The sequence below is a fragment of the Chionomys nivalis genome, chromosome 22, assembly GCF_950005125.1.
Source record: "Chionomys nivalis chromosome 22, mChiNiv1.1, whole genome shotgun sequence".
Taxonomy (NCBI): Eukaryota; Metazoa; Chordata; class Mammalia; order Rodentia; family Cricetidae; genus Chionomys; species Chionomys nivalis.
The window spans coordinates 21,247,987-21,271,438 of record NC_080107.1 but is presented as its reverse complement, the minus strand read 5'-3'; the positions used below and the strand labels follow the sequence as shown (position 1 = coordinate 21,271,438).

Genomic DNA, 23,452 nt, shown 5'->3' with positions numbered 1-23,452 from the left:
CTGAGGATGTAGTGGGATATTTGAGCACACTGTGTGAAAGAAAGAGACCTTCTGATTGGTTTAGTAAGGAGCTGAGTAGCAAATTGCTAGACAGGAGAGAACAGGCAGGACTTCTGGGCAGAGACAGGAATTCTGGGGAGAAAAGCAGCAGATTCCATCAGCAAGTTGCAGAGGGAGTCAGATGTCCAGTATGGAGGAAAGGTAACGAGCCACGTGGAAGAATGCAGATTAATGTAAACAGGTTAACTATTAAGAGCTAGTTGGGAATAAGCTAAGGCTAAGCTTTCACACTTAATAAGTCTCCATGTCATCATTTGGGATCTGGTGATTCAAAGACAGTCTGACAAATGAGCAGCTAAACCCCTGGTACCCCTGTCGTAAAAGGAGAGAAGCCACTCTTACAGTTTCCTCTGGTTCTCACACAGAGCGCGTGCCTCCCTGCCCTCCCCCTAATTTGTTTTCTAAAACTTCCTAGCAACCTAAATTAAGCCCGTGTGTAGATATACTTAAGTGAATGTATAGGAAACCGCCTGAATGTGCAGGAAGCTACATATTAAAAGTTTTATGAACATCTAGAAGAAAAAAAAATATGAATCACATCCATAATGGTGAGATTGAAAAGTAACTTTCTCTACAGCAATATACCATATAAAACACCAGGCCTATCTGCTGCAACAAAGCAAAGTTTAAGTTGGAAATGAGTGGAATTCACCTGAGATCATCCTGAGATGCAGGGGAAATATATCCGATGCTAAAATAATCCTGACCAAGTTCTGACCTCACTGTTCTGGGGGAAAATACAAACTAACCAAGCCAAGGTAGCACCCTACCACTCAAGGGTTAAAACTTAGAAGATAGGAAAGGAGGGAAAAACCACTGGTCTGGCAGAATGACTCAGCAGATAACAGTGACTGCCACCAAGCCTGTTGACCCGAGTGCAAGCCCTGGAACCCACACGGGGGAAGGGGAGAACCAACTCCTCCAAGTTGTGCTAGGGCTCCGCGCACGTACCGTGACACGCGCACGCCCACACGACGAACAGCTGAATGTCACCCAAGCGACAACAACACGGGGCTGGCTCAGGAGCATCGGTGGTTTAGTCAGAGATCACTTACCCTGACACAAGCATCTGTCCATCGTGGGAGAAAGCACAAGCCAGAATAGGGGCGCAGTGCCCACGTAGCGTACTTTTATATTTTAATTCGAAGCCTGTAATTAACAAGGAGAGAAAATTAGTAAGTTGATAATGCTTACAATTTAAGTCAAAGCTACTTCATTCCTATTCTTTAATAATGTGGGTAACAAAAAGACTAAGTCATAAAAATCTTCATGCAGCTTGGGTATCCATACAGATATCAGGTCATTGTAATGAAGGTTTGAGATGGTTTCAAAACTCAGTAGTAGTTGGGGATGTAGCCCTGAGTCTACTCTCTAGTATATACACACACACACACACATACATATTCAACGGTACATTTTTTCATATAATCCATTAAATTCAATTAGTGCTGCTAATGACAGACTTTTTTAAAACAATGTGCTCTGCAAAGATTAGGCCAGAGCAATTTTATAGTCACTAAAAATTTTAAAGATGTGAAGTATGCATAATTTTAGCACCTGGGAAGATCAAAACAAGTGCTTGCACTTTGTAAAATCTGACATTACCAACACATTTTGTCTTTCTGTACATAAATTAATGGTATTTATACAGACTCTACAGTGTCTACAGCTCTCTTAGAAAGTCCAACCATAGCCGGATATGGTGGCTCACGCCTTAAATCCCAGCACTCAGGAGGCAGAGGCAGGTGGATCTCTGTGAGCTTGAGGCCAGCCTGGTCTACAGAGTGAGTTCCAGGACAGCCAGGCAGGGCTGTCACACAGAGAAAAACTCTGTCTCGAAAGCAAAGGGGAAAAAAAGTACAACCATAAAATCTTTAGAATTACTGAAAATAAACACAACTCTCTTAAAAGTAAACAGAATTCAGGGTGTTCTGATGTCAACTTGTAAAAGTAAGCACAAGAAGTTATGAAGTGGTGAGATCTTAAGATCTCTGCTGAAGTGTCAGACATCAAATATTTAACCAGCCATGGGTTCTATAGAAGAGCAGCGAAGGCTTCACACTCAACGCGGGACAGACACACATGTTTACCTGGGAGAGCAGAGAGCATTCAGACAGCGACAAATCCCAGAACACAAGGTGAACTTTTCAAGCTTTCATCTCCACAGTCAAACAGAGCGGAGTCAGCTACTCAGGGCAGGTGACTGCAGAACCCACGCATGAGTGTGGTTCCTCAGGGAGCCCAGGCCCCAGCCTGCCTGGACCCCACAATACCATCAGGCCGAGGAAGGTGCCCATGGTGACAGCGACAGATGCTGTCTAAAGAGGCTTTCCCCACACACTCAAGAAGTCATCCATGTTTCTCAGAGCCATGTGAAGATAGTTTACGGGGTATTGCAGGTTTCCCTTTTGAACAATTCCAAGCTATCTGTATTGAGGATGCCCACACACGAGACTGTATTTGTATTTCTTACCAGGACAGACTTGAGAAGGCAGAAGTCCTGCCTCCCACCGTGTTATAAATAAAAAGGTTTTCCACAGAAACTGACAAGAGCAGAGTCTCGTTTCCTCGCAAGCTCTCCCCTACATTCTAGTACAATTCATGACAAAATTGTGGTTTGTGTTCTAGTGGATGCTTATTAGGTAACAAGTGACACCCGATTTTGAGGCACGTGGATCAAAAAATTGTAAGACCACAGAGCTTCAGAATCCTTAAATGACAATGAATGATTCATCAAGATAGGAATGCATTCAGAAGTGCCTGAGAAGGAGGCCTCCACAGAACACTGAACCCAATTGTGGAAGGTCAGAAAACAGGTCAACGGACAGGCAGCTCAGAGATGACAGCCCAGAGTTCAGTGCAGGGGACTAAAGGCGAAGAGGAAATATTCAGTCCCAGGAAAAGCTTTCAGATAGGACCATCAACAGCCAGGGAACAAGGTCAGAAACAATTACCTCAGAGTCTGAACAGGAAACACTCGCTGTCCACCTCAATCCCTCCCAGCCCCGCCCAACAGTATGCTGCACAAGGCAGGCGATGGGCCCCAGGAGAAACCTATATAAGGAAAAAGCTGGTCGAAGACAAGCTCCATCTGCCCTCCACTCCCTCCCCCAAAGGCAAACACACCACTTCATCCTACAGACTTGTGGGCTGGGAGCTCCCGACAGCCTCGCTGTCAGATCTCTAGATAGAAACAGGTAGTGTCACTGCACGTCTGGAGAAGGGAGCGGTGCGGATGAGAAAGATCCAGGCAAGCAAAGGCAAAGCCCAGAGGTTATGAGAACAGAAGGACATTCGGGAAACTCTTCCTTCTCTCATTCATTAAAACAAGAGCAGCAAACCAGCTATAACAGGGAAACAGAAGGCCATTGAGATGGCTGGGGTAGAGGTGCTTGCCACAGAAGCCGGATGAGCGGAGTTCGGTGCCTAGACCCATGTGGAGGCGGCAGAAAACCAACTTCAAACCACAGTGGCCTCCACACACATACTATGTATGCCCCACCCTCATACACACACACACATATTGGTTTAGAGACAGGGTTTCTCTGTAGCTTTGGAGCCTGTATTGGAACTCTATAGATCAGGCTGACCTCAAACTCACAGAGATCCGCCTCTACCCCCCACCCCCCAGTGCTGGGATTAAAGACATGTGCCGCCACCATCACCCAGCCATATTTAATTTTTAATTATACATACATGAACATCTGTGAGCACAGGTGCCCACAGGGGAACCTGTCAGCATCCTACACAGGTGTTAGAAATTGAACTCAGGCCCTCTTCAAGAGCAGTAAGCACACCTGACCACTGAGCAATCTCTCCAACCCCAATATGTAACCTCAGAAAAAAATGAAATGACATAAAGATGAACTTTTAGAAATTGACGAGATCGATTCAAAAGATTAAAAGTAAAGGATTTCCTCAAAGAGTGGAAAAAAATAAGATACAAATTCAACAGCCGGAAAGGTGGATGTGTGTGTGGCTGGGAGGGGAGGATCAACTCGAGGGGTCCCACATCCAACTGACCGAGGTTCAGAAAGAGCACAGGAGAAGAATCATATAGACACTATAAAGAACACCGGGGCCCAAGTGGACCACCACGTATGTCCTGACTGGAAGGCCACCCAGGACAATGAGACCGAGCAGGAGGAATCAATAAACACATCAATAAACAGCAGCCACAATAAATAAACGTAAAGGTCATATGAATAGCATTTCCCAAGAGTAGGGAAACCACTGAAAGAGTCAACGCTAAGTCAAGTGCAGGGTGGATTCTTAAGGTGTGCAGGGAAGGAGGGGAAAGAAGCAAGGTGTGGTCAGAGACAGCCGTGGACGGCAGGCGTTTACACCCAAAGTTTCCCTTTGCTTTTGAGGCTGGGTCTGGGACAGCTCGGGCTGGCCTTGTCCATGTTACATAGCTGAGCCTGCTACCAAAGTACTTACCGTCCTGCTGCCTCCGTCTCCTAAACTCTCAGATTTAAAATGTGTGCCACAACAGCCAACTCAGTAAGTTTCTTAGAGCAAATTTTTTACCGTCATTTAAAATATCCAGAGTATCTTAAGTTAAAAAAAAAAAAAAAAGATGAAAGTCTTCCATAGGTCACAGTTTCAGACAGTGGAAACATACCTAAGGCACGGGTAAAGGAGACAAACCAGAGTTTGATCTCACAATCCTGACCACATGATGCCAATCGGTAAAACTGAAAGCCTTGTTCTCCACCTAAAAACAGCAAGTTAGAGAAACAAACACAAAGAATTGGTAAAACATTTAAGCCAGAAAGTTCTGATTCTGCGGAGATCTGCTAAGGGGACTCATCCAGGCCAGGTAGACAATGACCACTAAAACAATGAAACCGCTACTAGAATGGCTACAGAATCTCTTCTAAATAGGTATTACTTAGGATTATAACTTTATTCTGAATTTGCTGTTTTAAAAAAAAAAGTCCTTTTAGCCAGGCACGGTGGTACACACCTTTAATCCCAGCACTCAGGAGGCAGAGGCCGAAGCAGGCGGATCTCAGGCAGATCTGTGAGTTCAAGGACAGCCTGGTCTACAGAGCTAGTTCCAGTACAGCCAAAGATAAACAGAGAAACCTTGTGTCAAAAAACAAAAACCAAAAAAAAAAAAAGAAAGAAAGAAAGAAAAGAAAAGAAAAATAATTATTTCCAACTTTTATCCCAAGTCAAATTTTAAAAAAAGACAGTAAAGGCAACAGTTAAGTCTGTGAAAAAAAAGAATTTGTAACAAACAGAATGGTCTTACACAGACAAAAAAAAAAAAACCTTTCCCCCCCATATAATAGCTCTTCACAGTTCATATTTTGATTTAAAGAGAGAAAAAGGATGATTCTGTAATAGAATAGGCAGACTCTCCATCCTAATGACAGAATGAAGCCTCAAAGGACCAAGTCAGAGGAGTTACACACAGGGATCTAGTGCGGAAGAGGGTGGGCTAACCAACCAGAAAGGGGCTGTGGGGCAAAGTCACAGCAGGTAATCCCGAGGTCATGAGCTTTCTCACTGTGCAGACACCTCATGCGGTCATCCCACACTGTTAAATCTCCTCCCGAGGAGCCGGTGACAAGGAGGCTTCCGTCAGGAGAGAACGCGCAGGCCACCAGGGAGCCATCCTTGACACTACCACACCTGAAACAAAGCCAAGCAGGAGGAGGTGAGGTTCTTTATGTTACAGTCCTGTTTGAAAGGACAACTGCCTATGACACAACTAGATGGGGCGACTGCCTGCGACATAAAGCATCAGATGCTGTACTCCGACACGTTCTCGAGTCCCGGGGGCACCGAAACATAACAGCTGAAACCAGCTCAGGAGGATCTGAGTCACTACAATCCTCACGTCTCTAGCCGGTCAACAGGAGCACGTTAAGACCCCAAAACGTAAAAAAGCAAAAAACAACCAAGAGTAACAATGGCCATATTTAAAACATACAGGATGCTTTTTACTAGAAAGACATGCTATTATAATAAAAAGCACGTTCAATTTCTCTCTGTATAAAAATCTTTCAGATAATAAGGCCGTGTGCCTCATCTTCAAACCAACTCTTCATGGAAAAAAAAAACAAAACACATGTGGTGAACAGGAATTCTCCTGGGAAGAGAGGGCAAAAGCGCTGTCCTGGCAACACGGTTCCTCAGGTAGGAAAACAAACCGGCAAGGACTCTGCAATTAGTACAGAAGTAGTCACGTGCAGGTCACGTGTAGGAAGGAAGCTGCGCCGCAGAGGTGGAAATCACGAACCTGGCTAGCTAACCGCAGGCACCCATTTCTAGAAATCAGAGAGCCCGCATTCATCTGAGCTGCCTGGTTAAACCTGGGTAACCCTCCCCCACCACTTAAAAGCATCACCTTCTTCAGCTGAGACCACAAAGGCGCCATCTTCTTTGGCCACCTGGCCCTCCTGCTCAGCAGACACCAAGCAGGGAGAGCATTAGATGACTTTCATTGTTAACATAAAGGCCATAATTTCTAGTGCACTTAACAGTTTCAACTAACATGGTCAACTCTATGCCCATTTTACCACAATAAAAAGTAAAATTTAATTTTAACAGGGGTCAAGCAGGGTTGAAACAGCCATACCTATATAATTTGTATGACTGTGCATTCCACAAAACAACAGATCCATCAGCGGCCCCCGATGCCAGGTATGCGGAGTCCGGGGAGAAGCAGCAAACGCGCACAGGGCTGCCACCGGGCTGCTCCATCACTGCCAGGGACCGTCCGCTGTGCGCACCCCACAGCACCGTGGTACCGTCTGTTGAACATGATGCCAAAATGTGTCCCGAGGGCGAGAAACAGCAGCAGTGGACAGCATAGGTGTGAAACTTCAGCGGGGAGTGTGGCAGCTCCGCGAAGTCACTTAGGGAGTACAGGCGGATGGTCTTGTCCAAGGAGCAGGTAGCCAAGAGGGAAGGCGAGAAGGCACAGCAACTGACGTCATCACCGTGATCTGCCAGTGTGTGAATCAGCTTAACCATGGTCCTCACGCATCGAACAGCCTGCGTGTTTTTAAACAGGGCAAAGTTACCTGCCATCCCGGGACCTGGAAATCCAAGTCCGTGCAAAGAAATCTACCCAATGAAAGCACCTCTGTTCCCATTTCTAGGACAATATTAACCTGGGATAATTTGGAGGAGATGACAAAACAGAAAGCCAATCACAGCCACCACAGCCATCCCAACAGACTCGCTTCACCTTCCTAGCCTAAATCCCGCCTCACTTCAAACCCGTTCCTCTCAAACATTTCCAGCTTGAACTCTGTCAGCTGCTCCCTCCAAGGTTGTTTGCTTTGCAACAGGACTTGTTTTCGGGGGTAAAACCCCCAAGGTCTCATTCAAAATGTGGCTGTATTGAAAGCTGTCTTGTCATGGTTTGCATGAAAACACAAAAGATCTGAGGCGAGGAAACCAAAATTCCAAGAAAACAGAGCTGGTCAGACCATATGCTATCTGAAAAGAAAATGTAAAGACTGAAAATCTAAATACCTCTTTATAGCTCATAAAAACTTATGGCCTGATTCCTTTTTTTATTTCAGCAATATTTATTTACAAATCTTTGGTGTTCCTGTTGTTTATTCCAAGGTAATTTTTAGATTCGCTTATTAGAACTAGCACTCTGTCATGGCTTCATCATGGCATTTCCTTTCAGTTTGTCTAGCTGAATCTCCCCACTCCCCTCCCCGATCTCTGACCCCCTTCCCTCTGGAAATAACCCCCTTCTGCCTTCATGTCATGTGTAATATATGTGCATTTACGTATAGTGCATGTGTGTGTCTATAGTATGTATTTGTGTGGTGTGTATATATATGTATGTATATATATGTGTGTAGTGCATATGTGTGTGTCTATAGCATATATGTGTGGTGTGTATATAAATATATATATGTATATGTGTGTGTAGTATATGAATGTTTTGCCTGCATGCATATTTGTGCACTACATGCACGCAATGCCTGCAAAGACCCAAAGAGGGCCCTAGATTTGGAGTTATAGACAGGTATGAGCTGTCCTGTGGGTGTCAGTAATCAAACCCAGGTCCTCTGGAAGAGCAGCCAGTGTTGTTAAGCACTGAACCATCTCTCCAGCTTCATGTCACACATATTCCATCACTTTCTTCCCTTCTCCTGAGCTTTTCCCTTCTCTTGGTCTCCTTCCTAATTTCATGACCCCCATATCCCCATCCCCAGCACAGATGTAAGAATTCAGATCCAGAACCCGAGTTTCAGCTCTTCAGTTTTGTGTGTTTAACTTGGAATATCGGTGGAAGCCAGGAAGCCGGAAAGGGGACATTGGGAATAGGGAGACGTTAAGGGAGGAGAGAGTTTCATGGGCTGCTCAACATATAGAAGAGACGAAGGAATACTGGGCCAGAAAGGTTTAAGCCAGGACAGTGGGGTAGATGAGGGAAGGAGAGTGTCAACCAAAGGGTGTGTCAAAGCCATATGGAAGCCCAACTGAAAAATATCAAAGTTTCAAAGGCAGGTAAGTTGCAAGATTTGCTAATGCTGCCCTAGAGGCAATAAATTATAGAGGAAAAATCTCAGTGCCAGATGTGGAACACCTCCTATCTTGATTACTTCTCCACTGTTGTGAAAAAGACACCATGACTAAGAAAACTTATAATATAAAAGGCTTTACTGCGATTCTCGAGGGTAGACTCCATGACCATCACGGCGGGGGGCGGGGGGGGGGTATGGCAGTAAGCAAGTAGGCATAGCACTGGAACATTGGCTGAGAGCTTATATCCGATCCACAGGCAGAAATAAAGTGGGAGTGGCATGGGCTTTCGAAACCTCCTCAAAGCCCATCCCCACTGACACCTCTTCTCCCACACGGCCACACTCCCTAAATTCTTCCCAAGCAGTCTTATCAACTGGGGACCCAACATTCACATATACGAACCTGTCAGGGCCATTCTCACTCAAACCACACTTCCATAGGAATTGCTGGTCAGAGAAGCCCCAGAGGCCCCCAAAGCAGCGCAGGCTCTGGCCATTTCTTGATTGCCCACCAGAATTAAATGATAAGATTCTACTGCTGAAAGTTCCATGCCTCTTGGTTCCAAGATACAAAGACATCAAGCTGGATCCAGAAATGTCCTCCCTGCTGGCTAGCTTTTAGTGCCAGATGGTGCCATGAAGGCTGCTGGAGAGAAGAGACAAGGCTTACCTAGCTGAAACTCTATGAACTCTAACCACAATCTGCCAGTCAAGGGGTACCCACCAGTGTAATATTGGCACTACTGTTATAGAGATAACCAATCTCTCTCTGATTGGATATATGGACAGCTCCATGGAGGAAATCCATGCCCAGTACTGAAAAACCTGTCCAAAATCCATGCCTCGAGAGGTCATAGGTCTTTGGAGGGAAACTGTGGTATGGGACAATTGTCTGTATTCTGTCAATTATATTTTAAGTAAACGCTGATTGGCCAGTAGCCAGGCAGGAAGTCTAGGCAGGACACCAGACAGGAAGAAAAGGCCAGTCAATGAGAACAGGAGAATTCTGGGAAGAGAATGCAGTCCTGATCCAGCCACAGAAGAAGCAAGATATGACTGCCTCGCTGAATAAGGTACCGAGCAACATGGCTAACATAGACAAGAATAATGGGCTAATATAAGTTATAAGAGTTAATAAGAAGCCTGAGCTAGTGGGCCAGTCCGTTTATCATTAATGTAGACCTCTGTGTGATTTCTTTGGGACTTAACAACAGAGGGAACCAGGCAGAACAGAAACCCTCACAACAAAACTAACCACTGTTGTTTAGCTTAATTGACAAAATGTCAAGCTGCCCTTCTAAATATCTATGTTCATAATTATAGACAAATGGTACTCTCAGACCTAGAGAAACCTCTGTTTGCCGTGAGTAGTGGTGAATGCAGTCTCACAGCCACTCAAGACTGCTGAGGATAAGGAGAGCTGCGGAATCAGACCTAAACAAGATGCTGATACCATCCCTTCTGTGGCTTAAGGAACAACTGTAGGACAGGGAACAAAGAGAATTCAAAAGGCAGCAGGCAGAGGGGGGTGTTCTGAAATTCCACCCCTAAATACAACACAGTCCCTGCAGTCCTTAGCTCCCGGCAGCTGATGACCTGCATTGGACCTGCACAAGACGGGTCCTGTCAAACCAAGGGTCAGGGAGCAGCTCTCGGCCTGGGCTCTTTACTTCTGAACTATTGGCCAATGGTAGATTCTGGGAGAGGGGGGCACTGTTCAGTTGGGCATCCACCACTGAACCACTAGGCTCAAATGACTCCTTCTAAATCTATGGCAACATAGATGGTCCTGGTAAAACTCTCAGGGGACATAAAACAAAAAGACAGGAAGGTGGGAATTTTGCAGGGAAGGGGGGTTGCCAGTGGGCTGGGGTGTCAAGAAAGAGTAAGGGACAAGAGCAGTCAGAATGCATTGTGTACATGTATAAAACTGTCAAAGAACAATTTAATTAATTTAAATTTGTTAACTAATTAAATTCACATGAGAGAAACCCAGCATTTGTCTTGAGTTTGGTTTATTTCACTTAGCGGGGTTATTTCTAGTTCTATCCACTTTCCTACAAATGTCATGCACTTTACGGCAAAGTACAATTCTATTGTATACATGTACCAACTTTTAAAATCCAACAGTCTGATGACAGACATCTAGGATGGCTCCATTTCTCCTATAATGCAGCAGTGCTGCGTCTCTGCGGTGGGGGCTCAGACCTGTGGGTATTGAAGTTGTACAGCTAGGTAGTATGTTACGTCTTTTGAGAATCCTTCATACTCATTTCTACAGCGGCAGCATCCATGTGCAGTCCCAGTAACGGTGACCAAGAATCCCTCTTACCCCACAAAAAGGTAGGCACCGCGTCCACACGGCTCTTTTCTAACCAAAGCACCCACAACAGTGCCAAGTACATAATCTGCTCAAATAAAACATCGTTTAATATTTATTTTCCAAAAACAAGCGAGTTTGCCTTTAAATATTTTATATGAGATCTAGCGCGAAATGATTTAGAAAATAAAGCTTCGCAAACAAAAATCCAGCATAGGAAAAACGGAACAATTCAAAAATAATAATACTGGGCCTGGTGACGCTAGCCTGTACCAACAGCAGTAGGGAGGAAGAGGGTTCAAGATCACCCTAAACAGGGAGGGGAGGCCAGCCTAACCAGTCTCAAAAAACCCAACAAACCAATAATAATAGTGGCTCTGATATTCCTAAGAGACAGATGTGGCCTCGACTTGTAAAGTGCACAATCTCCTTTCTTCATCTAATATATGGTCATCTCTACAACTAAAATCCTAAAAGTTCTCAACTTCATTTTCTTCCCAAAATTGAACTCCCCTCCACCCCCCAGAGCCCTATACACACGCGCGCGAACTTGCCAGCAGGTGCTGGGAAAACAAGCTCAGGTGGCGCTTTCTGGATCTGTTCCAAATCCCCAGAGTGCAAGTGCAGCCGGAGGCTTTCCAAACCGACCCGGGGCTCCCGGCGCTGCAGGCCGGGGCGAGCCTGCGGGCCAGCAGGGTGTGCGTGGCCACAGCCCGCCCGCGACCCTCCCGCCCCCGCCACGGCCCAGCGCGCCGCTGCCCGCACTCACTTCCCTCGCACCCGGACTGAGCGTCCTGCCACGGGGCGGCTCCTCCCCGCACGCCTCGCCACGGCCGGGGTCACGCTAGCCCGGCGCGCGCACCGCGGGGCTCCGGGTCACCGAGGCTGCACCGCAGGAGCCTGGAGGCTTGGCCTCCGGGCTGGGCAGCGCAGTGGGCACAGCCGGGCTCACTGGATCACGTGTCGGTGACTTGAGGTGGGCGTGGCTTCGGCGCCGAGAGAGCCGCCCAAGGCCCCGCCCCAACTCGCGCATGCGCGTCCTCGAGCCCAGCCAGCCCCGTGGCTAGGACTCCCTAGGGGATATAGTGCTGGGAATTTACCTGGAAGGTTTTTTTTTCTGCTTAATGGTCCACCTGGAACTATAACATAATTTATTGAATATTTCCCTACAGCTGAATGGTACTTCAACATTTTTGATCACAGAAAAAAAATGCTAGATTAAGCTTCTTCGTACGTATATCTTTATCCACATTTACAAACTTCAAATATACCTAAATAGAAATGGAACTTCTGGGTATATGAGCCTAAAATTCTTCAAAAGTACATTACATGCCAAGTACCCAATGACTCTCCAGAGAGGCATGGTTTTACTCTCGGTAGAATGGGTAGCGGTGTCTATTGCTCCACATTCTTGCCAGACTTGAGTGTTATCTTTTCATATCTCTGTAGTGAGTGAATGAAGCCTTGAGTGGATGTGTGTTTGTTTGATATGGGCACAGCCATATTAAGGAGCCCAATACCTTAGATTCACCATGGGAGTGGGAAAACCATTTCTCCTCTCTCAAGTTCCAATGACAAGGTGCACAAAGTGTCCACTTGAGCTGTCTCTTCCTGGATATTTATGGCCTGAAGACTGCTCCCCTATAGACTGCTCCTGCTACGATTAGCTAAGCCAGTGTCCTTGCTCAGCTGTGTACTACAAAGCCTATCCCCCTGATTCAGCTGAATACAATAAACCCGCCTCCCTGTTTAACTGTATACAATAAACACACTGAGCTTCCAGCTTCCAGAGTTCTGCAGTCTTTTCCATGAGAGAGCCCAGACCATGTGATACCAGCTTCTGCGAATCTGTCATTTCTTCATTCCTTCAAGGGTCCAGTCAGGTCAACCCCTGGAGCCGTGTGTAAGGATGCAGCATATCTCCATTAATTTGATTGGCTGCAATCACCTATAAAAGAAATCTGCATGATGGTTAATCTTGTTAACACGTCCCGGTCTATAATAACCATGGGAACAAACCCCAAGTTGCGGTGCCCATGTTCCCGCACACGATGCTCTTTATCTCCTTGAACTGTGAGTCTTCCTTACTTTGCTCTTGGCATGTGTTTTATTACAGCAATGAAACAAACAGCTAATGGACGCTGCCTAGAGACACCAGATGTTTGTAGCACATTCACCTCCAAGGCCATCGGGACAAGTAGACTGGAAGAGGCAAACTAGTAGCTGGCCTCTTGACTAAAACCTTGAAATTTGGAAAATTTTCTAAATTATCTTGCCAAATAGGAATGGCTTATAAAGAGAAAAATTATAGTTAGGTTCTCTGTACCTCCCTGTAGACTGAAGTTTCTGTCCTGCCAGAACCTACAGTCGTTAAATCCCAAAGAAAATCACAGTGGCTTATATTAATTATAAACTGTTTGGTCTATTAGCTCACGCTTATTACTAACTAGATCTTACAACTTAAATCCATAATTCTTGTCTATGTTTAGCCATGTGGTTTGGTACTTTTTCTCAGTGAGGCCATTCTTGTCTTGCTTCCTCTGCATCTGGCTGATGACTGTCTTTCCTCTTTCCAGAATTCTTAGCCTGGTTGCCCTACCTATACTTCCCGCCTGGCTACTGGCCAATAAGTGTTTTATTAAACTAATATGAGTGACAAATCTTTACAGTGTACAAGAGCATTATCCTACAGCATTTCCCCTTTTTCCTTTTCAAAATAAGAACTCTGAATCTAGTCTTCGTTTAGCTTTTTTCCTGATCATTATCCATAACACCTTGTAACTAACACTCTAACCCCAGCCCTCTGCAAGCGCTCTTAACCACCAAACCATCTCTGCAGCCCCAAATTCTTGGCCCTCTTAAGAGAAGGAGCTAGCTTTGGACTACAGTGATATTTTATTTATGTTTTAATAAATAAAGCTTACCTAAAGATCAGAAGGTAAAACTAAGCCACTAGAGGCTAGACAGTAGTGTCATACACCTCTAATCCCAGGATTTGGGAGACAGAGGAAGATGGATCTCTGTGAGTTCAAGGCCACCCTGGGCTACACATGATCAATGCAGAAACAGATCCAAGTGGTAGTGGCTCATACTTTTTCTTTTTCTCTCATTTTTTATTGATATTTATTGAGCTCTGCATTTTGTATAGTAAGTGTAAGTTTCACATTGTGAGGATCGTTCAAACTGCTTTCCAAAATGGTTGTTAGTTCACAAGGCCACCAGAAGGTCATGAGAATCCCTGACAGTTGTTCTTGTGTGGCTTGGTTGTGGCCATCCTCAGTTCTGAAGACAGACCACAGACCTCAGAAAGTGCAATATGTCTGCCTTCTCTGTTCTTCACCCATCAAAATAGCCGGTCTCAAAATGATCGTGTGTGACTCTCCAACTTCCATGAGAGTACACTCTCCTTCCTTTTTTCTCTCCCTCCCTCCCTCTCTCCCTTCCTCCCTCTCCCCCCCTCAAGATTTGGCTCTTCTTTGTCTCTAATATTTCACTGTGAATTTTAAATGCTATATGACATCTTGATATATAGACAAACTTCAGGACCTATTGTCATTATACACCAAGTCTTTATTTTTTATTTATTTATTTTATTTTTCAAGACAGGGATTCTTTGTGTATCTCTGGCTGTCCTGGAACTCACTCTGGAACCTCAAATTCACAGAGATCTGCCTGCCTCTGCCTCCCTGAATGATGGGATTAAACGTGTGCACCACCACCACCCAGTTCAACATCAAGTCTTTCAATCAGTGAAAATGGTATTTCTATCAACTAAGATCTTCTTTCCACAGTGCTGTAGAGTTTTAACAGCTCACGATACGCTCTTCTGTTCCTGTCCTTCTCCCTCCCTCCCTCCCTCCCTCCCTCCCTCCCTCCCTCCCTCCCTCCCCCCTCCCTCCCTCCCCCTCCCTCTCTCCTGTCCTTCCAGTCTCTCTCCTTCATTCCTCCTTTGTCCTGTCTCTCCTGTGGATTAACTTTATGGATTCCCATGATTGCTAGGCAAGGGCTCTGGGCTCATCCTCCTCTCTGTTTGATTTGAGAGAGGGTCTCACAAAGTTGCCAAGACTGACATTAAATTTGGAATCCTCCTGCCTTAGTCTCCCAAGCAGCAGAGATTAATGGCATGTGCTACCAGCCCTGGCTGTTGGTCCATTTATTTTAAAATATTTTATTCTTTTTGCTAGTATCAAGGGAACTGTTTTATTTTTACTCAGATTTTCTTATTGTTAGAACACAGAGGACAGTGAAGGGTGGAGAAGGCTCAGTGAGTAAACTGCCTGCTGTTCAAGCTGAAGGTCCTGAGTTTGGATCCCCAGAACCCACATAAAGCTGGATGTATAATTCCTACACTCCTGTGGCAAGATGAGAAATGAAGACAGAATCCCAAAGCTTGAGAGTCAGGTAGCCTGCCTGCCGCACACAGCAGCAAGCAGCAAGGGACCCTGCGTCAAGCAAGGAGAGATGGGAGGACCAATACCTAATGTTATCCTCTGGCTTAAATGTGTGCCACAACTCAAACACATCAACGCACACATGCACACATTCTCAATTTTTATGTTGACCCCCTCTTTTTCTTTACGTGTACGAGATTCTTTTGTTTAGTATTTTCTGTATTATAAGATCTTCATCTGAAACAGTTTTTTTTTACTTCTTTCTTCCTAGACTCCATGCTTGTCATGTGCTTTCCTTTGCTCTCTCTCCTACCCCTCTGTACACTGTTGACTGTCCTTTCTTGTGACATTCTGGGATTAGCAGAGCCTCCCACGGTTAAATCTGACAATAATGTGGGCATATTATTAGTTATAGTCAGACAAACTTACAAAGGCCCAAAAGTTCCTTGGGTCAAAAGCTGCTTCCCTCCACCTTTTCTTGACGTTTCTGAGTTTTTGCTTTCACGATAGATTTCTGCTATGTCACCTACTAGCTTCTCAAAAAGAATTGTAAATGGTCAATTTACATTCAATTGTAAATTCTACTTCTTTTTAGGAGCCATTCAATGAGTTTTTTTTTTTTTGAGACAGGCTCTTGTTATATATCCTTGTCTTACCTCAAACTCAAGGCTATCCTCCTGCCTCAGCCTCGAGAGTGCTGAGATCCTAGGTGTGAGCTAACTGGTGGGATCAGAGGAACGGGATGCGAGGCCTTCCCAATACTATTTTGTTTCCTTCTCATCCAGGGGCTTGCTAGCCAGTCTGTTGGGATCCCCTAGGCCTAGAGGTTCTTAACCTTTAATACAGTTCATGTGGTGACCCCAACCACAAAATTATTGCTAATTCATAAGTCTAATTTTGCTACTGTTATGAATTGTAATGCAAATATCTATGTTTTCTGATGGTCTTAGTCTTTCGACCAACAAAGGGGTCACAGTTCAAGCTATCTATACAAATAACAGCTAAGATTTTTGGTCAGGTATGGAGGGAGGCTCACACCTACAAGCCCAGCACTAGGGAAACTGAACGGGGACTGTCAGAAGTTATAGCTAGCAGGGCACCTTAGGAAACAAGAGACCTGTCTCCAAAAAAATAAAACCAGACTTTTGCAAGAGTTCTAAAAAGCCAAACATTTGCCTCAATGAAGTCAAATCTAAGTGATATGTAGAACCTCAGTGTTGGTACTGCTGTCAGGATGCAAAGGCGGAGCACCACCTCCTCGATGGGAAGGCCTTATAGGTGCTTTCATTGGCATCTTTAATATATCAACTGCTATATTAACGATGGGTCTAAAAATATGTATCCCAATCTTTTGAGGAACAGTAAAAGTAGCAGCAGTTCCTTTGGCTGTGGAGAATCTGTAGCCTCACTGCACTGCCCACAGACACTTTGAAAAGTCAATTAAAGCCACGACTCATGGTGAGCTCCAGATGATCCATAATTGTACTCAGATGGCCAGAAAGGATTTTAAGAGGCAGAATTAGAAAATGTAATCAAGAAAGCTGAGGTATTTCAGTTCCTCGGTAACAGCTCTATGGAACCAAACAATAGCTTGAAGGGCAGAATGGGCTGTTAAATATGCCTTGTGCAGGAGGGGCCCAGTTTCAGAAAGGTTTCATTGCAGTTGGCTATATCATGGTGAAGGGTCGGTTCACCCTCCCTTGTCAGTCTCACCACAACCTGCTTCAGCTGACTTGGGTGCATGGGTCCTTTTTCAGGTGATCCATCCTCTTCCCAGGCATCATGACATGCAAAACCTGGCCACGGTTCCCTAATCAATGGAGAGGAATCCCTCCTGTTGTCATCTAGCTTACAGTATCTTTCATGGTTTTGTTAATGAGGGAGCGACCGTGCGTCTCACTGACTCTTAAGCCTTGATAGAATCATTTCCAGGCCGGGCGGTGGTGGCGCACACCTTTAATCCCAGCACTTGGGAGGCAGAGGCAGGTGGATCTCTGTGAGTTCGAGACCAGCCTGGTCTACAGAGCTAGTTCCAGGACAGGCTCCAAAACCACAGAGAAACCTTGTCTCGAAAAACCAAAAAAAAAAAAAAAAAAAAAAAAAAAAAAAAGAATCATTTCCAGGCACAGAAGAGAACAGGCGAGTGTGCAAGCCTACTCACTTTTGCTATGCAGCCACCTGTCCTTCTTGGTGGCTTCGGTTGTATTCCCTGTGAGCTGGCTGACTGTACAAATGAACGCACATACAATCCTTAGCTCAATGCTGTATCCATGCTAACACTTTCTCCACCGAACTTCAACAGATGTGCTGACTGTGAGCAAAGATGCAAAGACACTATGCTCTCAGTTTTCAGTATATGATCATTTGGCCTTGAACTTGAATCTTCCGCTTTTCTTTAGGCGTTTAGTAAGGAGAACATTCTACACGGAGAACAGAAGAAGCTCAAAGGATAGCAGCTCTCCATTCTGTAACCGGCTCCCCTAGGTTTAAATACTACCGGGCAGAATTCTCTCCCAGAAGCAGTGCTTTAACCAGATGTAGCTGACACCAGCATCCTTCTGGATGCTACTTTTATATAACTTCACTCTTAACACCTCTAGCACCTTCTCCGTCCTTCCCATGAGCCTGTGCAAGGATCACCTTGTCACCAGAACGCACGCTGAGCACAGCTGGACAAACACACATCAGAGGCAATTTTCATAGTTCCAAAACCAGCTGCGGTTGGATTTGTTTGCTATATTGGACAGAAGCTGTGAGAAACAAGCCAATATTGGAGCTGCTCAGATGATTGTAGAAAACCAGCCTCATTTCAAAATTCAAAATCTGTGATAGTTTATTTGTGAAAATTATCCAAATATTAAGGATTTGTTCCAAGGCAAGACTGCCATTCTCTTCCATGGCTGGGAGGAGAGCACAGTGGCTGTGCATCACCAACAGAGGCATGTGGCAAGGCTGTGGGAAGCACGCACACAACTCTCCCATAGGAACCAGTTCCAGAGGAGTTTTTGCCACAGTATTAGTTATTTATTGCAACATAATGACTTAAAGGTGAATTACAGACATTAGGAGCTTCTCAGTCGTCCCTTATATCCTGCTCTAGGCCCAACCTGGATGGGACATCCTGTGCTCTGGCACAGAATGTGTAGCTCTCATGCCTCATCAAAGAAGCTTCTGTCGGCAGCAGCAGGAGACCATTACAGAGATCCGCTACCAGTCGAAACACAGAGAACTGGCTGTGGGGTGCCCAGCCCAAACTGATAAAAGTAAACCATAACTGGTACCCAAGCTTTAGGGAGCATCATAGAAGAAGGGCCAGAGGACTAAGAAGTCGTTGTGAGAATGTGCCTTCCAGCTGTGAAAGGAAAACTAGGCCCACAGAGTCTCAACAACACAGTCGCCTCTACACAAGACCTAGACAGTGCAACAGTTCGTACCCCAGCAGAGATGTGGGGAACGTCACAGAACTACAATTAACATCTGCCGAGAGAGGAAGAACCATTCCTCCCCAGGGATGAGTCTCCTGATCAGTCAGTCATAAAAACATATTACAAACAGACCATATTTATTCTGATCCATTTATATGTCTATGCAACGACGGTGGGAAGAGTCGGTCAGTTTGAAAGTGGGGGTTAGACATGGAGTGGAAGAAGGGAAGGGAAATGATATGACCTTTAAAAATAAAGAACAATACAATAGGGAAGGGTATAAGGAATCATGTAAGTATTTATTAACACAGAACTCCATGCACTGAGAGGGGAGTCCAATGTTTAACATTTAATCTTCACAGAACTTGGAGACATCCTAAAAGAACAGATTCGTAGGCTGGATGTAGATTAACTTCATCTGCCACCCTAATGGCACTTCAAATATTTGACCAAAAATATTCTGAGTGTTTTTTTTTTTAAAAGAGTTTCTGATGTGATTAACATCTAGGTCACTACATAGAATAAACAGATTTTTAAAATGTGGGTGAATGTCACCAAACCAACTGATGCTTGAACAGAACAAAGAGATGGCCTCATTTCTAGTGAGACAGAATCTCCTGCCTCAAAGCCATCCAATAGGCACATTAGCTCCTGTTTCTATGACAAACTGCCAGCCTTAGGACCTAATAACTGAGAACAATGAACCTGGTTTTAGTGAGATTGAGCAGTGTTGAGTGTCCTGAATCACTTGCAAAAGAAGCACACACCTAAAGATACCCCTGGTAGCAATCCTTCTGGGATACCACCCACTGCCCACTTCAGTGGTCACCTCTGCCTACTAACAATGAAGACACAAGTCCAAGGCAGCCAATATTTGTCAACCTCTCCCTTTTTCAGGGAGAGGAACACTCGTCTTATTTCTCTGTTTGTTCATTTGAGTCTCAGAATGCAGCCAAGACTGGCCTCCAAGCCACTGAATATTAGGATTACAGGTGTGCCTCCATGTTTGGAGGTTCTGTTTTTAAAAGAAAATGGTTGCTTTTAGAAAACTGCTTTGTGTATTAGAGATTTAAGTATTTTCTCATTTATGAAAACAGCCCTGGACAATGGAGGTGATGTCATCTCATATAGATGAGATGCAGACCTGCAGCAAAGCCCCCGCCCCCCGAGACTCCCCAGCAACCCCTCCAGCCCAGCACCTCACTTTCTTTCCACATGGCTATTTTTGACCAAGCTTCCCGAGGGTACTGTTGTAATAAACAGAAACAGACATATTTATACAACAACTGATGTTCATAGAGAGCTCTACAAACAATTTAGAGGTTCTAGAAAGTACTTAAGACTCAAAGTCTTTTTAGTCAAGCATTATTTTCTTGGGAGATTTTAATGTTTCTTTCAATATGAAAAGCTGTGGGCATGAACACAGCTCAGCAGTAGAACACCTTTAGTGCCAGCACTTAAGAGGCAGAGGCAGGCCTCAGTGGGGTCAAGGCCAGCCTTGTCTACAAAACAAGTTCCAGGATAGTTAGGACTGTCTCGAACAGAGAAACCCTGTCTTGAAAAACAAAACAAAACCAAACAAACAAAAAACCCACTGCCTACTGTGAACAAAGCATTGGGTTCAATTTCCATCATGGCCTCATCCCCGCACCCCTTGTCTGCAAAAAGGGATGTGGCCTGCCTTTTTTCTCTCCTCTCATTCCCTTCTGCCCCCACAGTCTGTGTGCCAGGCTAGTTTTACTCTTTCTTCTTTCTTTCTTTCTTTCTTTCTTTCTTTCTTTCTTTCTTTCTTTCTTTCTTTCTTTCTTTCTTTCTTTCTTTCTTTTCTTTCTTTTCTCTCTCTCTCTTTCTCTCTTTCTTTCTTCTTTCTTTCTTTCTCTTTCTTCCTTCCTTCCTTCCTTCCTTCCTTCCTTCCTTCCTTCCTTCCTTCCTTCCTTTCTTTCTTTCTTTCTTTCTTTCTTTCTTTCTTTCTTTCTGTCATCTCTTTTCCTTTCTCCCTCCCTTTCCCGCTCAGTGCCTCTGTTCTGTGTCTCACTAAACACATCAGGCTGGCCTTAGACTCACAGACAGCCATCTTGCTTCTCCCTCCTGAGTGCTGACATTAAAGTTATGTACCACAACACCCAACCTTTTATTACTTATTCCGTGTGTGTGGCAGGGGGCTGGGAAGTATACATGTGTGTCTGTGGGTGTGCCTGCTCATTCCACCCGGTCGGAGGATGGTGTCTTAGGTTGATGTGAAGTCTTTTTCTTATCAAAGTCTTCTATCTTACTCTGGAGTCTCTCAACAAACCTTGCCACTTGCTGGCTGTGCAGCAAGCCCCTGGAATCTGTGTGATACCCCCTTGAGTTAGGGTTAAGCACTGGCCTTGCTTTCATGTGGGGGCTGGGGATCTGAACACAGCTTCTCAGGCTTGAGCAACTTTACCACCAAGTCTCCTCCCCAGTCCTGCTTATCTTGTTCACCAGTGGCTTTCCAATGCCCAGCTTTGGCCCACTAAAACTTACAACTATGAATCTCATGGCTTAATTTACACACTTTATGACCAATAACCACGCTTTATGAGCACGGGAGTATGCATCTATAAACAGATACCTCTCATATCGGGGCAAAATATCCTAATGCTTCCATATTGAAAATGTGAAACAAAACAAGGTCGAGAGAAATTTACACTCCATGAAGCTCAGAGAACTGACCCTAACCCAGGCTTTGCGCTTGGCATATGGCGCTCCGAGTCACCACACACACCACTAGGACTCTGCAAAACTAAAGTTTCAAGTCACTGCCTTCTGAATGATGCATGTTAAGGTACACTAAGAAAAACAACAACAAAAAAGAGTTTACCTGTTTTGTAAACTCTTTTATTTCATCTGTGCCACACATAGCAGTAAAAAATAACACCCCCTTAAAAAAAAAAAGAATGCTACCTTTTCCACAACATTTTATTTTAAATAAAACTTCAAGTACTTTTACATAGGTACAAAAAAACTCTGATCTATTTGCCTCCAACAGGCCACAACACACAGTAGATAAACACAGTGGTTACAAATGTCTTTTAAATTTATTTCTGAGGCAAGGCAGATGGGAAGGAAGTGTCTCTATGAAAAAATACTGTGTGTGTAGGAAATTGTCACGATTTTATTCCACATGGATACAAATGATTATACTTTAATTTAGGCCCTGGTGGCTTAAAATTATATAACAAAATAGAAAAATGGAAAACTACTATCCCCTACACCCTGTTTCAAAGGCAGGCACTACCAAGATTCGGGAGACGCCACAGTGTTGGTAGAGGATAATTGCTGTACAAGCTGGAGAGCTGTAATTACCTTCAGATAAATGCTACAGTCCTTCTAAGGCATAAACAATAATGTCTCCAAACAATATATACACATAATACATATTAAAACAAGACTCAATATAAACAATAATGAACAATATATACACATCAATTTCCACTGGCTTGAAATACACTTTACCTACACAAGTGATGCGCAACATATATATATATATATATGTATATATAAATGTAATTGGAACTCTACAGTAAAGTTTATTTTTGGTGCTTTCAGAGCACATCAGTGTAAACAGTTTAACTTGGCTTTGTTTTATATTTTAAAACATTCCTTGTTGTATTTTCAAGATTTAAAGCAATTTTCTAGTTCTTCCTTTTCACAGAAAACGAAGATTCTGGATGTGGTTTAATCATAAATAATTCATAAAATTAAATACATTCACTAAAAAATAAACTACAAAGTAAAAAAATGAAAAATAGATATTTATTGAGAGGGAAAGGAGAACCATTCCCCACGTTAGAGCTCTGGTGTTGGCTGTTCAGTGCGATCTGATAGTTTCATTGCTATTGCACTATTCCACCCTTTTCTTTGAACATTCTTTGGGTGTGCTTCCCTGTTCTACCTAAGTTAGCTGATAAATCACATAAACCAGTGACCAACGGTCTTGGCTGGAGGAGTGAAGCCTCTAAAAATGGTGTCATTCTTCTCACCTTTTTTAATATATATATTTATATATATATACTCATTTCAAGGAAAAAAGTTAATACGCATGTGCCTTGCACATCTGTGTAAATGCAGTTCACATTGCTGGTCTTGTTTGTCCTTGTTGAAAAGGAAAAGGAGAAAAAGGAGATTACAACTTCAGCTCACTTTGAAGGTATCTGTCCACTTTTTTTCAAAGTACTTCCTCATCCTGTGGCCAGCTCGGCCTATGTCGGAGTCATCTTCATTAAATGTCTCACAGTTGTCAAACACAAGCCTGACATCTAGAGCAAAGGTCTCAAAGCTGGCGTACCTGAAAGAAAACACACCGTTACAGGCCGCTGACACTTCTCAGGACTCAAACCAACCACAGGAAGCAGAGTTAAAGAGGAAGTAGAAGGAAAGCCGGAGAACAGGATGACCGCACTGAACATGTCTAAGTCCATGCATGAAACATTCACTGTGCTCTGCAAGGCTGGGTTCTCCAGGACAGGCATGGTACCACACCCGGCAATTCTAGGACCCAGCTGGCGGAGACAGGAGGATTGCAAGTTTGAGGTCAGCCTCAGCTACAAGTAAGACCTTATCCTGAAGCAAAAACAGAAGTTTCCCACAATCCCATTTACTATCTGCCTTCTTATCGTTCTGCCAGAGAACTTCCCAACTCCACCGCGCGTCACAAATCCTCCAGCCACCCTGCGACCCCCACTGACAAGAGGTGCACGGCAACGAGAGGACACATTTCCT

At 44.3% G+C, this 23,452-nt stretch overlaps 2 protein-coding genes across 19 annotated transcripts in view; both read right to left on the bottom strand.

Moving 5' to 3' along the window:
• Wdsub1 (WD repeat, sterile alpha motif and U-box domain containing 1) overlaps positions 1 to 11,845 on the bottom strand; it is a 33,650-nt gene extending 21,805 nt beyond the window's left edge. For 2 of the 3 annotated variants that reach the window (XM_057755168.1, XM_057755166.1), the window contains exons 1-5: positions 11,660 to 11,845; positions 6,653 to 7,071; positions 5,519 to 5,703; positions 4,685 to 4,777; positions 1,116 to 1,209 (exon numbers count right to left, since the gene is read on the bottom strand). In XM_057755168.1, the coding sequence (XP_057611151.1) occupies positions 1,116 to 1,209; positions 4,685 to 4,777; positions 5,519 to 5,703; positions 6,653 to 7,050 (770 nt within the window). In that variant the 5' untranslated portion in view covers positions 7,051 to 7,071; positions 11,660 to 11,845. Of the gene's footprint in view, positions 1 to 1,115; positions 1,210 to 4,684; positions 4,778 to 5,518; positions 5,704 to 6,652; positions 7,072 to 8,973; positions 8,993 to 11,659 lie in introns of those variants that run through there. The other variant, XM_057755167.1, reaches the window with a different exon arrangement.
• A 9,751-nt stretch (positions 11,846 to 21,596) lies between these two features.
• Baz2b (bromodomain adjacent to zinc finger domain 2B) overlaps positions 21,597 to 23,452 on the bottom strand; it is a 213,038-nt gene continuing 211,182 nt past the window's right edge. For 14 of the 16 annotated variants that reach the window (XM_057755621.1, XM_057755630.1, XM_057755623.1 and 11 more), the window contains one exon: positions 21,597 to 23,018. In XM_057755621.1, coding sequence (XP_057611604.1) covers positions 22,865 to 23,018 — 154 coding nt within the window. In that variant the 3' untranslated portion in view covers positions 21,597 to 22,864. The remainder of the gene's footprint in view (positions 23,019 to 23,452) is intronic. The other 2 variants (XM_057755635.1, XM_057755636.1) reach the window with 1 other exon arrangement.